At 39.6% G+C, this 16207-nt stretch overlaps 1 protein-coding gene across 5 annotated transcripts in view; it reads left to right on the top strand.

The window, feature by feature from the left end:
- Nucleotides 1–16184, top strand: part of invs (inversin) — a 21704-nt gene extending 5520 nt beyond the window's left edge. For 4 of the 5 annotated variants that reach the window (XM_079469712.1, XM_079469710.1, XM_079469709.1 and 1 more), the window contains exons 3-18: nucleotides 3477–3561; nucleotides 3676–3842; nucleotides 5487–5660; nucleotides 6978–7145; nucleotides 7468–7648; nucleotides 7729–7838; nucleotides 7958–8129; nucleotides 8448–8603; nucleotides 8683–8924; nucleotides 9001–9107; nucleotides 9182–9391; nucleotides 11518–11756; nucleotides 11851–12541; nucleotides 13266–13468; nucleotides 14373–14477; nucleotides 15249–16184. In XM_079469712.1, the coding sequence (XP_079325838.1) occupies nucleotides 3477–3561; nucleotides 3676–3842; nucleotides 5487–5660; nucleotides 6978–7145; nucleotides 7468–7648; nucleotides 7729–7838; nucleotides 7958–8129; nucleotides 8448–8603; nucleotides 8683–8924; nucleotides 9001–9107; nucleotides 9182–9391; nucleotides 11518–11756; nucleotides 11851–12541; nucleotides 13266–13468; nucleotides 14373–14477; nucleotides 15249–15367 (3129 nt within the window). In that variant the 3' untranslated portion in view covers nucleotides 15368–16184. The remainder of the gene's footprint in view (nucleotides 1–3476; nucleotides 3562–3675; nucleotides 3843–5486; nucleotides 5661–6977; nucleotides 7146–7467; nucleotides 7649–7728; nucleotides 7839–7957; nucleotides 8130–8447; nucleotides 8604–8682; nucleotides 8925–9000; nucleotides 9108–9181; nucleotides 9392–11517; nucleotides 11757–11850; nucleotides 12542–13265; nucleotides 13469–14372; nucleotides 14478–15248) is intronic. The other variant, XM_079469713.1, reaches the window with a different exon arrangement.
- The last annotated feature ends 23 nt before the right edge of the window (nucleotides 16185–16207 follow it).

The raw sequence follows: 16207 nt of genomic DNA, 5'->3' as shown, positions 1-16207 counted from the left end.
AAAAAAATAATTTTGTCAAAATATTTAATAAACAAATGCTTACAGTGCTGGGTATGTATAGCATAGTACCAATAACAGACTTTCAAATTCTGCGAACGATCCCTCTCTGCAGTCATCTGTATGGGAACAACTAAGTTCTGTGTGGGCAGATTTCATGAGCACCTGCTAACATGTTGTAGAGTAGACATAACACATATGTTAGACAGAGTTTGTTTGTGTCGGTAATAGCACTAATGTTGTTCAGTTGTTGTGACTGACACCCCTGGAACTATATAATTGCATTACTTTGCCCATTGAAAGCCACACCTCCTTCACCACAGGGGCTCATTTGTCGCTCGGCATTATGGGAAACCACAGCTAATGAGGCACAAGGTGATCATGTCACTCAAGATACACTACGGATGGTATCCACAGGGATGATTGCATGCATCCACAGCATTGAGTCTTTTCTCCTTGGAGAAAGTATAGAAGATTTGCCCTCTGGGCATTAGATGAAAGAAGATGGAAGTCTCTTGGCTTGATACTTTGTACGGAAAAAATATGTTTTTGGAAAGGGAGAGATTGATGTCAATCAGAAATGTTTTAATGCAATGCTTTAAACAAACGCGAGCATGGCTCAACCGTTGACCCTGCAGTTTGTTCTTCATTATTATAATTTCTCTCTTTCTCCCTAAATCCTGACTCAGCTGGTTGTTCAGTAAGATGCTGGTGGGGGATCATTTGGCTGGGCTAGACAGGCTGGATGTTTGACCCCCCCCCACACGCACGCACACACTCACATTGAAGTTGAAGTGTTCTCGGTCTTGTTCAGATTGCACAAATGCTTAATGCGTTCCAGACTTTGAGTGGGAAAGTGTGTCTAAATCAGCGATCAGTGTGTTTTGTTTTGTTCACATAATGCTTGTAATTGACCTTTGTCTGTAACAAAAAAAGTTACTTATCACCTATTTCTATAAAATTGAACAATTTAACTAATATATATTAATATAACATATGCTTTTATATATTTTGGGATTACTAAAATCTCGATTGTTATAAATTAAATTATTACCTAATTTACACTTGAATTTGAAGCTGAAATAATACAAAGATTTTTATTATTATATTAGACAAAATTAGCATGCTTAATATGATTATCAATTAAATTAATGCCACAAAACTTTCTTACTTTTTTAACGTTTAATCTGCATGTTGTAAATAACTGTCTTCTCTTTAAAACAAAACTAAAACCTTTGTTTCGTGTATTTGAGAGAAGGCTTTGATTTATATGCCAGGCAATTTTGTTATTAAGCCTCAGCGTGTGCGTCTGCATGTATGTGTTCATACTAGTCTGTAGTAAAGGGAGGAAAGCTTGTGGTCGATATGAGCGAAGCCTCCATAAAAACCTTCTGTCACGGAAAATCACTTCCCACGCGATCACTCGCTCACACTCCTAACCCGTGGTCGGACGCGACACGCTCAGATGTATACGTACAGAACACTCAGTGCGCACACCTTTCTCAAACAATGTACCCCTGCTGTCTTTTTCCAAGTTGGGAATCCAAAAAGCAGACTGTGTGTTTCTGTGATGTCTGATTTCCTTAGTTTAAGTACACAGTCACATAAATCTGAATTACAGTGTATCAGAGAGCATTTATAGGCTTTAATCAGAAGATACACACACAAACACACATGCTACTGGAGTAGTTGTAACTCTTAGTAGTTTTATGAGTCTGCATTAACTAACCCCAATTACCCTCTCATGAGGTGCGTGAGAACAGAGGCTTAAATTAGTTGTGTGTGTGTGTGAGAGAGAGAAAGAATAGTTAAGAAAAAAGCCTGAATGAATGGGAAATGCAGCCATTGAGAAGAAAATGTAGTATGTGCGATATTTTGTATAGTTTCTTAAAGGGACAGTTTACCCAAAAATGCATATTCGGATTGTTCAAAACCTGTATACATTTCTTTGTTCTGCTGAACACAAAGGAAGCTATTTGGAAGAATGTCAGGAACCAAACAAATCTCATCCCCCATTGACTCCTACAGGATTTATTGGCAGTAAATGGGGGATGAGAGCTGTTACTGACATTCTTCCAAATATCTTCCTCTGTATTGCACAGAACAAATACATTTATACGGGTTTGTATCAGCCTGAGGGTGAGTAAATGATGACAGATTTTTTTTTTGAACTGTCTCTTTAACTGCTCACATGCACATTTAACACGTATCTGTTTATGTAATTGATTTTTTTTAAGCTCTTGCAATATTGATGAGCATGAATAAGAGATGAGTTGAGCAGGGTGTGTCCCAGTGGGGATTTGCCCCCTTCTTGCTACTTCCTGTCTAAGGATTACCCAGAATTCCAGCTGAGCCTCTGTGAACGGACGTGATTGTTAGTTTGGACACCATTCACACTTAATTAAAAAAGAGCACTTAGGTTGTTTTAGCGTGGAAGCTTGATGATCTGTTCATTCAATTCAATTTATAAAGCGCTTTTCACAATGTGCATTGTTCCAAAGCAGCTTTACAGGAGAAAATAAGAAAAACAGAAACCACACAAAAGGTAAAACACACCACAGTGCACGGTGTTTGAAGAACAAGTAAGATAATTCTAATAAAGCAATGTTAACGGAATTTGAAGAACCTTTAAGCTAATCTAATATAGCAGTCTCCTGGTGAGCAAGCCAAAACGACCCTGTGACAAGGAACCCAAACTCCAATGATAAAGGAATGGAGGAAAAACCTTGCGAGGAACCAGTCTCAGCCGGGAGGGCCAGGTCCCCTCTGACGTGTCACAGCTGCACTCAGTGACTTTGATTAAAAGTTACTGAGTAAATGTTTACGTATAACAAAGAGAGCTTATTAATTGTGATTTAGGAAATTACATTTGTTGAAACTGTTTAGGTCTCATTTTGTGACCGATATCAGACAACATAGGAATGTTATAAGCAGGTTAGGTAGTAATAGCAGTTTGAAGTTATAGCTGCACACGCATGTTGTCATTTGATGTTAGCATCAAATAGTTAATATTGTTAATTCTGTTTAGCATTAATGTGACAACAAGTAGTCTTTTTTACTCTACTGTACTGGGGGAATTTCTGTCCGGGAGCTGGGATGGTCAGTCAGTCCGCAGGCTCTCGCAGAAGCTGCTGTTAATTATTATTTTAATATTTTTGCATATTATGTGAATGCTTGGCTGAAAAGATATGTCTTTAATCCAGACATGAATTGGAAGAGTGTGTCTGACCTCCGAATAATACCGGGAAGGCTATTCCAGAGTCAAGGTGTTACGTGTGAGAAAGCTCTACGCTCATTGGTGGGGGTTTTGTTATTCTTGGTGTTATCAAAAGTGTTTTGAGATCTTAGAGAGCATGATGGGTTGTAGAGTGATAGAAGCTCTGTTATGTAGGTGCTAAACCGTTTAAGGCTTTATAAGTAATTAAAATAACTCATGACCGAACTTGTTGCGTGACTGCCGATGTGTGTTTTCGCACCAGGCGATGGTGCTCCCCCAGAATCCATCCCAGGTCCATGCTGCCGCTGTGAATGGAGATAAGAATACCCTGCAGAAACTGATCACAGGTATGATGCCCATACATGAAAGCAAAACATTTACACCCCTCATTTTTCAGATTTGGACAGACAACATTTTGGGTAAACTAACATTGTGACTTATTTGAGTATGGTTGTCTCCAGCGGAGCCACGTTTGTGGGACAGTGAGGATCAGTTTGGACGGACTCCTCTCATGTACTGTGTGCTTGCTGACCGCTTGGATTGTGCTGAAGTTCTGCTTAAGACCGGTGCCGCTGTCAACAAGACTGACCACAGTCAGAGAACCGCACTGCACCTGGCTGCACAGAAGGTGAAACACACTCACCCGTCTTCCTCTGACCTTGTGTTGTTAGCGTTTACTGCCCTCTAGTGTATCTGACAGTCACATTTCTCTCTGAGATTTAAATATGACAACGTTTGTTGATTTGGCTTAAACTTGAGGATGTGAACGAGGAGAGAATGTTGAGGTTAGAAGAGGAAGATGAAGAGAGAATAGGAGAGAGGATGAGGAGACATGAAGAGTGGAGGATGAGGACAGGAGACTAGTTGAGGATGGGCAGAGAATGAGAAGAGAGCAGTTGAGGATGAGGAGAGGAAGACGGGGAGAGAATGGATTGATGGGTAACACTCTGACATCTAGATCAATAAGAGCTGTAGCTCAGGGATTAACACTCTAATTGGGCTGGGAATAGAGACTGAGAACACTGACACACACGCGCACACACACAAGGGTTCTCCCCAGAATGTTTTACACGGGAGCTAAGGAGGCCTGGGAGGATTCTTGATGAGACGGGAGGGCCATTCACTCATAGCCACATTCAGACTCTTAGATGGATAAACAGCTGCCTCAACCTCAAACTGTGGCACAACGATGAACGTCCCCTGCGAGACACTTAACGTAATTGACAGAATTGACACAGTTTTTGTAAAATCCAGATATAAAATCTGCATTTTGTTTTCTGCTGATAGAAGGCGTAGGGTCCAATGAAATCAAAATGGTTTGTTACGAGAGTTTTAAGTATGCATTAGCTTTGACTGCATATATTATTGTATTTGTAAGCATTGGTAAAATTATTATCACTTTTAATCACTTTTAGCTGATATACACTTTTGAAGTTTATTGTCTTATAAATTGGAAAATTGCACCATAATATTGGTTACCACCAGATAGATTTTTCTAAACAAGGACTGGGATAGTTCGTCTAAAAATGAAAATTATTTTATAATTTCCTCACCCTCATGTCAATACACACATAGTACATTTTTTTTATTTTCTTCACAACACAAAATAACATATTTAAAAGAATGTTAGTGACCATTGCCCCCCCCCATTGACTTTCATTGTATGAACACAAAACCACAGAAGACCCGGATTTTGGTAATATTACCCAAATGTTGAGATATGGTCTTCTTGCATTTAGCACCATGGCTAGAAAATCAGTACATACTATACTGTTATCAAGCTGTTACGAAATCATCTGCCACACTCTCTCTTTATATTCTGTCTTTGTAAAGCCGTGGTCACACTTGACTTTTCGTTCCATTGACTTCCATTCATCCGCATGAGAATGCGACAGACCGGAAACAAAACCATGCGAAGATATTTTGCATTTCGCTGCGTAGCAAAGTTCAAGTTTGTTCAAGCAAAATTCGGACTCTGTCTTATGTAAAATTACCTGTAGTTCCACTTAACGTTTTTTAAAATAAGAGGATAGACAGTATTATCGGAGGCACCAAAGTAAACTTCCGGTCTGTGTTTGGCTATATTACAATTTATTTTAGAACTAATCTATATCAATATTCATTTATATTAATATTTAATTGTATATTCCTTGTATTAAATTAAATAAAACCTACTCAACCGTTATTGATTTTTTTGCCGGAGGTCTACCCGAAGTTAAGTTTGGGCCACGGTTGTGTATTTTGTTGCTGCATCTACTATTGTTATTTTCAGGGAAATGTGCGATTCATGAAACTGCTGCTGTCACGTCATGCTGATTGGCGGTTGAAGGATCTGGAAGAAATGACTCCGCTTCACCTTGCAACCCGTCACTCCAGTCCCAAGCCCCTGTCTCTGCTCCTCAAACACATGGCACCTGGTGAGGTGGACACACAGGACAGAAATAAGGTACAAGATACATACATCTGACTCTTCCGTGGCCCCCTCAGACGGTACGGGTGGGAATGGGGTGAATGTGAGGTTAGATTGTGTGTGCTTGTGTGTTTGTGGTTGGATATATATATATGCCGTAAAGCAGCAGGGGGTCTCCGCACCCTCAGATGTTTCACTGGAGGATATGAGCTCTGTTTAAATTGTCTAATAAAAGTTATTTTCTCAGCGCTGCTACAAGAGCTTGCCAGGCGCCTAGTAGGCTCAGAGTCTCATCGCGATGTTAACCTCATTTGTGTGTCGTGATCGCACAATCGCTGCGTGCCACAGACTTGTCCCATAACAAACGTAAGATCATAGTGCGAACCTCGTCGCTGATTAGAAATATACTATAATATATTCATGATATAGGTAAAAAATACAGCAAACACCAAATTCTGACAAGGTAAATAAAAACTTACAACAGATCTGAATTTTAATATTCGGTGCTATAGACAGTAAGATCTAGTCTTTTGGTTTGTAGTGTATAGGATTTCTAGAAATAACCTTGATGAGAAAATGCACAAAGTGAAAGAGGTTAAGAAGGTATGTATGTGGGCCCTGTGCTTTCCTGGGAAATACTGCTATCAACTGTAGCAGATTACCAGACCACATGCAGCTTTATTCACTTTGGCTCCAATTACTGTAAACATTCACTCTGGTTTACTTTCCGATGATCTACGCACACACAGCGACTCTTTAGATATGCCGTCATTTAAAATCTCATTCCACAGACAAACTGCGCACAGCTACCAGGGTTATCAAGGCTCCTGTTTTAAATCATTGCGTGTGTGTGTGTGTGTGTGTCTCCACTCATGGAGACAGAAAAGGTAGTTTTGTTTGCAGGCTCTTATCTGTTTGTTTGTTTTTGTAATAATTTGATAAGTACAATCGTGATTTCTCGTGATGGGCCTAGTTTTGTGTCTAGATGCTGAAAATAACTAAATTCTTCATGTTCACCTTCAGACCTCACTCTCCACATTGGCTTATCCTTGAGTTTAAATTGAAACTTTCTTTATTATTTATTCACCCTCACGTCATTTCAAACCTTTATGACGTTTGATCTGCAGAACACCAAGGAAGATATTTTGGAGAAATATGGTAATCAAATAACATTGGCCCCCTTAACTTCCATTGTATGGAAATAAAACCGCTGAGACATTTCTCAAAAATATCACTTTCGTGTTCTACAGTAGAGATTTACTTGTTTGAGGGTGAATCAATTATTTATTTTGGGGTAATGAAGGGTGGTTGCATCCATTTCTGCATATTTGTTCACTGCTGTTCTTTCTCCAGCAAACAGCTCTGCATTGGAGCGCGTTCTATAATCACCCCGAGCATGTTAAGCTGCTGATCAAGCATGATTCAAACATTGGAATACCGGACAGCGAGGGCAAGATCCCATTACACTGGGCAGCACATAATAAAAACCCCAATGCCACCCGTACTGTGCGCTGTATCCTGGTGAGTCTCTAGTGCAAATATTGACGGTTTTATTGGACGCATACGCCTGGCCTCAAGTTAACTGGCAGTCTGTGTTTTTGGTTGTAATATAACAATTTATTGTATATTTAATTTAGTTTATTCATTTATAAATTAATTTATAATTTGTAAAAAAATTAAATGTACTCAACATTTATAACATTGATTCTTTGCCGAGGTCTACCGGAAGTTAAGTTTGGGCCACATAACATTTGTTTATGTTGTTGCCACTGAAACTGTCTACATGTATTAAAACCAGTTGATTTATTTACGGCCTCAACGCCACCATTTCTCTGTATGGCAGGATGCGGCTCCCACAGAATCTCTGCTGAACTGGCAGGACTATGAAGGCCGGACCCCTCTGCACTTTGCAGTGGCTGATGGGAATGAAGCAGTGGTTGAAGTGTTGACGTCTTATGAGGGCTGCAGCGTGACGGCCTACGACAACCTGTTCAGAACACCACTGCACTGGGCAGCGCTGCTGGGTACACAAATGGCTTTTAAAGCACCACTGTTTTAAAGTTCAACTTCTGTATTCAGGAATACATGTTGTGTGTTTGTGTAGGTCACGCAAAGATTGTCCACCTCCTGTTGGAGAGAAACAAGTCTGGGATGATTCCATCAGACAGTCAGGGAGCAACACCTTTGCATTATGGTGCTCAGAGCAACTATGCTGTAAGACTTTTGTCATTGTTTTTTTGTGTGTGCGCTTTGTAAAACATTTTCTCATTTGATTGCATGGGTTACACATTGGATTTCTTTCAGCTGTTTTTATACGTGTGTCGGTTGTTTAGGATACAGTTGCAGTGTTTCTGAAACATCACTCAGTGCGGGATGAGCCTGATCTGGAGGGACGAACAGCTTTCATGTGGGCTGCTGGGAAGGGCAGCGATGATGTCATCAAGATTATGTTGGACCTAAAAAAAGACCTGGACATCAACATGACTGATAAGTATGGTGGAACAGGTGTGGAAGAGTCACACACACACACAGATGTGACATTTTCCATAACATTTCCGAGTGATAAGAAAGAGTTTAATAGGCTATCTAATTTAGGGCTATTCCATGCCAATGTCAACTTCGTGTCCTTTTTTGTCACATCCATTACTTATGTATGTTTCCGTCATCTTAAATATTTAAGGAGTGTACATTCTCTGAGAATTCGTATTTTAAGATTTCACTGAAAATTTTACATCCACAATTTATTCCGGAAATGCCTAGTCGTTGTTCTACCTGATGAAGGTAGGAATGACGGATACGTCTCCTCTTTGTCTTTGTGTGTAGCGCTTCATGCTGCCGCGCTCTCAGGTCATGTGTCGACTGTACGGTTGTTGCTAGACAATGGAGCCATGGTGGACCCGCTGGACGTAATGAAACACACGCCTCTGTTTCGTGCTTGCGAGATGGGCCATCGAGACGTCATCCTCACACTCATCAAAGGTTTGTCAAGCAACACCTGGAAAAACTGAATGTTTGGAGTCAGTTCAAAGTGTTTATGGTAAGCTTGGTTTTTATCTAGGCTTTTGCTCAGGAGGGGCACGTGTTGATCTGGTGGATATAGACGGTCACTCTGCGCTGCACTGGGCGGCTCTTGGTGGTAATGCGGAGGTGTGTGATCTGCTGATGGAGAACGGCATCAGTCCGAATCTGCAGGACCACGCTGGACGTACTCCTTTACAGTGTGCGGCGTATGCCGGCTACATCAACTGCATGGCTTTGCTTATCCAACACGATGCTGACCCTAATATCCAGGACAAGGAGGTATGATTCCAAAGCAAACTCAGCCACCCATGACTTTAAGCCCAGCCTAATTTGAACTTTGTGTATATTTTAAAAGGGAAGAACTGCTCTCCATTGGTCCTGTAATAATGGTTATCTTGATGCCGTGAAGCTGCTCCTGGGATGCGGAGCTTTCCCAAACCACATGGAGCATACTGAGGAGAGGTAACAAGCACTCACAAACGCATGATAATTTAGTGTTTGTGAATGGCTGTTTAATATAAGCACTATGTATATAGGTACACTCCTCTAGACTACGCCCTTCTAGGGGAAGATCAAGAACTGACGCAGTTTCTACTGGAGCATGGAGCTCTGTCCATCGCCGCCATCCAGGATATTGCCGCCTCATTAATCCAGGCTCTATACAAGGGCTACAAGGTCCGGCGGGCCTTCAGAGAACGCAAGAAGCTCCTCATGAGACACGAACAGCTGCGCAAGGACGCTGCTAAGTGAGTAAACACACATGCACGAAACACGTATGTTGTAATAAACTTTTAGGGGTTTGAAGTGAGTTAAGATGGAACGTGTGTACTGTATCGGACAAAACTAGACTGGAGCATACAGAAAATGGATCTCATGAACAAATGAAGATCAGAATGGAAGGTGTTTGAATGGTGTCCAGTTTAACCCCTGTTCAAACCAAGCGCTGATTGATGTGGCATCAGATTTGCGAGAGCGATCTCAGATACTCAGCACAGCTGACACGGAATGTTTGCATGAATATAATATGTGTTGTTTAATTATGTGTGTTTGCTCAGTAGCAGCTCATCTATCTACCTGCTTGCTGAGGAATATGAGCATCAATTTCTTGCTGTCAATAATGGAAACAGATGAGAGAGAGAGAGAGGGAGAGAGAGAGCCTTCCTCATTTTCTGTTAATTGGCCAAAGCTCAGCTGCTCAACAGCTTGACATTTAGAGTCTGTCAGCTCTCGGGATAAATGAACACATACCTTTCCTCAGCATCTGCGTAATCCACATTAACACACATTCTTTTCATTTAAACTTGTTTGCATTGTCTGCCAATCAGTTATTTTGCTCATAATCTATCTGTCTGTTCGTTCTTTTTTGCATTATGATATCCAAAGGTGTTCATGTGTATATGACTTTCTTTTTTATGGATAATGCAGTTAGAGTTATAATACCACATATCATTTTACTTCCAAGCGGTAGAATGGGCAATTTTTTGAAGTTCCATAAAGTGCATCGATCAAAGAATGGTTTGCTCTCTGGTCTTAACAAAGGTCTTCTTAAGCGAATTGATGCGTTTGTTTAAGAGAAATATCCATATTGAGAGTGCTATTAACGATAATATCTAGCTTCCGTTATCCCTCGGCTGCATGTGAATAAGAGGCTTCTATCAAGAAGAAATTCATATTCAGTTAGGACATGGGGAAATTTAGTTTTGCCTCGGAAATATACATTTAATTCAGCTTTCCATAACATTTGCCTCTTTATCACCATATCTGTTTGAATCATAAAATTGCAGGATACTTTATAGACCTATCTTGTGTGTGTTTTGTAATTTTGTGAAAAAAAATCCAACCCGAAAGCTCAATTTATAAATGATTATAATAGGCTTTCGGTTGTGAATCATGGTAATGCGACAGTTTGGATTAAAGAGTAGTTTTATGTACTTGTTCAATAACCTATTTTTGGTTATTTTTAACCAAAAGAAGTTACAGATTGTCGTTTTTAATGTCAGATTTAGACCTGTAAGAAAGAAAGAAAGTAACCATGTATATTAAAACTGTATATTGATACTTTGTGACTTTAACGTGTGATTTCTGCAACATTTTTGTGAGGTCTTTATTCAAAGCTTCTTTTTCAGTTGGAGAGATATTTTACATTCTTGTGGGCTAAATGTTTTTTTTAAATGTTTTTTTTGTTTTTATATCATCACTGTCCTTCCAAAACATCTGATGTCCAAACTTGCTGTGTCTAGAAAATGGACTGTACTTTTTAAATTGTTGTCAAATTTGACAAACACTTCAATACTTTTTATTGGTTAGATATTAGCAAAACCTTATAAAGGTTAAATAACATAAATTTTGACTAATAATAATGATTTATGGCATAAATGTGTCATTTCTTATATGACTCCACTCCGTCTGCGATTATGGTGTTCGAGACAGGCTGTTCTTAAAAGGATAAAATACCTGGCTATGTTGTATGGGTAGCTGACAAATATACCGTAAATGTATATTGCAAAACTATTTTTTTTTTAAATGAAGATATATTACTATTACTAAGATTATCTTATACTATTTTGTATTCATAATATAAACTAATATATTATTAACAGTTTGTTTTCAAAATGTTTGCTATATTACACCATTGGACAGATGTATGGTATATTGTCAACTACCCAAAGATACAACTTCTGTAAAAGCAGCAGTTTAATGAACAACAAAGGCCATGCAAATATTTAATACAAGCGCTTTGCTTTTAGAATTAAAAATTGTTTGTTACTTTTATATGAATAATTTATTATTATTAAAATAAGAATGTTATTGGAATATTTTTAATGACAGTCATTTTAAGCAACTCCTTGACTAAAAGTTTTTGTTTCTCTAGGAAGAGAGAGGAGGAGCGCAGGCGTGAGGCTGAGCAGCAGCTGTCATTGGCTGGAGCAAAACAGAAACGGCAGATCTCATTGGCCACTGCCAGAGTGGAAACTCTGTCATTGGATGTAGATGAAGAGCGGAGTGTTGAGGTGAAAGATTCAATAGCGGTTAAAGGACACAAACACAGGAAAAGCTCCGGTGCTCATAACAGCCAATCACAGAGCAGGAGAGAGAAACAACATAGAACCGGTGAGTGTATGAGATGAGGACCATTATAATGTAAATTATTTATATAAACATAAATACATTTGTAACCCGTTCTTTCATATTGTTTCTCCTACAGAGCGCAGGATGAGAGATGCCAAAAAATCTGAGTCTTCTCTTCCCTCAATGACTTATGACCTCATAGTGACCCCACTGAGCAAGAAGTCTTTAGGTACCCTAGATGAAACTTGTGTGACGGACACATGTCCGTCAGTGGAATGTGGCTCCATGTATGGCCACCGATGGCCCGCTGGCTCCAGCTGCCCAAGCAGTGCCAAACCAGTTCACACTGGGACCCACGGACCATCGAACCACATGGAGACCACAACAACCCTTAAACCAGCCATACACACCAGACCCAGGACCACAGGGTCCCACTCACTATCTGAATCTTCTCCAGTTTTAACAGTCGGTTCAAATCAAGCAGCAGATGGCCATTATAGATCACCATCCCAAGGACACAAGCCAGCACCTCAATCTGCAGGGACCCAGCGATCCAACATCTCCGGCTCAGAAAGAGTTTCTGGTACACGACAAAAGGAACGAAAATCGGAGAGAGAGGCAGATAAACGGCTGGAAAGGGAAAAGGATAAAAGAATGAGGACAGAGGGGGAGAGAGTGAATGACAGGGAGAAGGAGAAACTTTCAGGGGTGGAGAAAGAAAAAGGAAGAGCAAAAAGAAAACAAGTGGACAAAGAGAAGGAAAAGAGGAGAGAGAGTGTTCAAAGTAGACATCAAGCAGCCAGGGTGATTCAGAGAGCATGGAGGAGGTACTCATATTTTTTCATTTTGCTTCTGCTTTCGCCACAAGATTCCTCTTAAAATAAGTGCAGAGAAGGCAAAAAATTGGCAGATTCCTTTGGTGCTTGCTCATATGTTTCCCACATGTGCTTCTTTGAGCTGTGGCATGGGCTTTTTGCCCACCATCACATCAACACCTCTAAGGGGGAGGTCACCCGAATAGGCCTTTTATTTATTTGCGTGTGTGTGCAGGGAGGCTAAAAGTTCATGAGTGCTTTTAAACGTTTTTTTCTTCTTCTAAATAATAGGATTCAGAGCCCTAATATCAAACACACACATACTGTTTAAAAGGTATTATTAATGTGAATTATTAATAGGTGCTGTGCATTCTTTACGTTTTGTACAAACTAAGTTCCTACAGTCTTAAAGCTTCAGGAATGGGGATTATACATCACGTCCTTCTGAAACCTCAGATGTCCAAATTTGTTATTTTTCAGGAAATGGAAAAAAAACACTTTAGTTTTAACATGATTAAGTAATGTGTTGTCAAAGTTATAAAGGGCTTTGTATACATTTAAAAAATTACTTTTCATAGGTATTTGCAAAACCCATTAACGCACATAAGGTGTGAATAATGATAATAATTTATGGCAAGAAAAAAATCGAAATATGGAGCTACATGTTTTCATATAAGCCTACTATTGCTGCATTGACGGGTGTGTTTGCAGTCAAAAAATTTCGTTTTCTCTTCAGGTCTTGTATTCGGGGTCGTCTTCATAAATTACTGTTCAAGACCGTGAAAGGGGTGGAGCCAACTGAAGTCACTGCCCTGCTGATTCAGTTGTTATGGGAGTGGCCTTATCATGACAACACCCGCCTTACAACCGTTTGTGAAGTTCAGGCTCCTCCCATCCGGTGCACAGGAAAAAAGAGCTCAGTGCTTCAAAATATTTATGGTGAGTTTCTGAGGTTGTTGTTAAAGTTCCTACTGGCAGCTTTGTTGTTCTATTAGCCCTTTATTGTTTACCATGATGCAAATATCCCTTTCAGTCACTTAGAAAAGAGACAGCACAACTCTCTTAAAGGGACAGTTCACCTGAAAATGATGTGATTATGTGATTCAAAACCTGTATGCTTTGTTTTCTTCTGTAAAACACAAAAGATGTTTTAAGAAACGTCTATGTGGTTTTTTGTCAAAACAATGGAAGTCAATAAGGACCAATGTTTTGTGCTTACCAACATACCAAACTATCTTCTTTTGTGGTCTGCAGAAGAAAGTCATAAAGGTTTCAAATGAAATGAAGATGATTAAACGATGAAAGAAATGTCATCCCTTCATCAAAGAAGCCACATCATTTCAGGCATCATGTACATCTAAAGCATAAACAGTGCAGAACTACATTTTTTATTAAAAGGGGCGTGGCTTTTCCACACAGAGACAATTTCACTCCCCTTTTCATATCTGTTGATAAGGTGGAGTTTCGACCCAGTTAACGCTACTGACCTTCAGTAGACATGAACAGGTGATGATGGGTGCGCCGGGCAGACACTCTAAATTCTCAAACACACACATACACACACAGAGACTTGTTCCCCTCCCCGCTCCACCCCGGCAGTCACGGCGCTTTGAAAAGTTCATTGCTGTCAGGGGGAATGTCGAGCTGTCTCCCACACTTCGTCCAACCCCCCCACCTCCGCAATGCTGCCAGACGGACATGTGCTCAAACACCTGCACGTTTGATACCAAACCAAACTGTCAAGACTTTGTTATTTTAACCACAACTTATGACGTTAATGCAGAGATATCTATTTAACTCTGACGACAAATAAGTATCACAAATCATGTTTTATGTGGTATAGGTGGAGCCTCAGCCAAAAGGGGGCAGTCTTTACGGGCCGCTGCGCTCAGAACACAGAGCCAAAGCCAACTACTGCTGGATCTGTCATTCAAAACAAACAAACAATGTGAGTATTTTTACACACACACATCACGGTTTAAAATCTGTGCATTTCTGTAGCACAATCAAACGCAGCATTAGCAACACGAAAGCAACTGATTTGATTTCAAGGTAACTAGGGCTATCAAAAGATTAATCTTGATTATTCGCATCCAGAAAGAAAGTTTGTGTTTACATAAAATATGTCTGTATTGTGCGTAAAACTTTGTTTTTATAAAAATATACACATACATGCATATATTTAAGAAATATAGAAAATATACATGAAATATTTCATTTATATATATATATATATATATATACACATGTTTGTGTACATGTTTATAAATACGAAATTAATATGCGAAGTACGCAACTTCTATTCTGGATGCGATTAATCGCAGGGGCTCTAAAGCAGGGGCTCTCAACCTTTTTATCTCTTATGTCCCCCACTGTACTCGATCATTTTCAATGCCGTCCCCCCTCCCAGTTACAAAACTCATAAAATATATTAGAGCTTGACATTAACTGAAAAAATGTTTATTCGTAATATAAATGGCCAAACAATAATTTTTTTTAAATGTATTTCGGTGCTCATTTTGTCTTCATTTTAAATTATTGATCATCTTGAGGGCCCCTTTGAAATCAGCTGGACCCCATTGTGGGCCAAGGTCCCCCTGTTGAGAAATACTGCTCTAAAGGAAACACGCAATCCGATAAAATCATAGTCGCTTCGGAAAGAAGCTTGTGGTAAATGCATAACTGTATGTGTAACACACAGATTTGTTTTTATCCTCAGTGAATGCCGTCGGGTGTGTGAACATGGCGGACTCTTTGAGTCAGGCGAAGCAATACTCCTATCATCTGCGTCCATCTAGTGTGGGCAGTCAAAGCGGGCAGAGCAAATCCAAGAACTGAGACCTGACTCAACGGCCAAACACATGAACTCGTGCCAAAATATTTTCATTAAAATAGGTTTGGATTCCTGCAGGGAATAAATCTATCCCTGACTGATCTAACAGACTCAAGGGTGTTATGTCGATGCACTTAAAACTCATTTGAAAGAACATGATGAGTGAGATCTTTTTGACGTGGGAGATATGCTGAGTGAATGAGTGGGTGGAGATCAAGAGAGAGAAAGTGAGAGCCCTCCTGTGCTCAGCATCATCTGGGTTCACGTCTGAAATCTGCAGTCACCCAGGGGTTAGAGGTTAAGACCACAAACACAACGAATGTATTAGATAACCTTTAATTCTATCATCAGCAGGTCATACACCTGTCATAAAGGTGACGTACACCTTGCATAACAAAACCACCTGCATGGGCGAGTAAAGAGTGTTAAATACACAAGTTATATTGACCTCTCTTCCAGAGATATTTTCAGTCAGTTTCTGCTATATAATCATTGCATCATATTATATTCTACCGCAACCCTCATTTACTAAATGGGTGAAATTATGGTTTTATAAGCCATTATAATAATCCTATTTACATCATTTTAATGTATTATTTAAAATGCTATGCTGGTAAAATACCTCAGTTTATGTGTTAGGGGAAATTGCAGTCTTGTATGTCAAAAGGAGTGACGGAAAATATGTTTTTGAAAGACAAACATGGAAAGCCTATCCTGTAAGAACACTAAAAAGGTTGTTTATCACATTTTAATCTTTGGAACCACACATGGATCCCTAACAAGCCTCTGTTCCCATATTAAAAATACCCAAGATGCTTTTATAAAAAGTTTTCTTTTGTTACGGT

Source organism: Barbatula barbatula (assembly GCF_947034865.1).
Source record: "Barbatula barbatula genome assembly, chromosome: 12".
Lineage (NCBI taxonomy): Eukaryota > Metazoa > Chordata > Actinopteri > Cypriniformes > Nemacheilidae > Barbatula > Barbatula barbatula.
The sequence above is the reverse complement of the archived record's forward strand: the minus strand, read 5'-3'. Positions and strand labels throughout refer to the sequence as shown.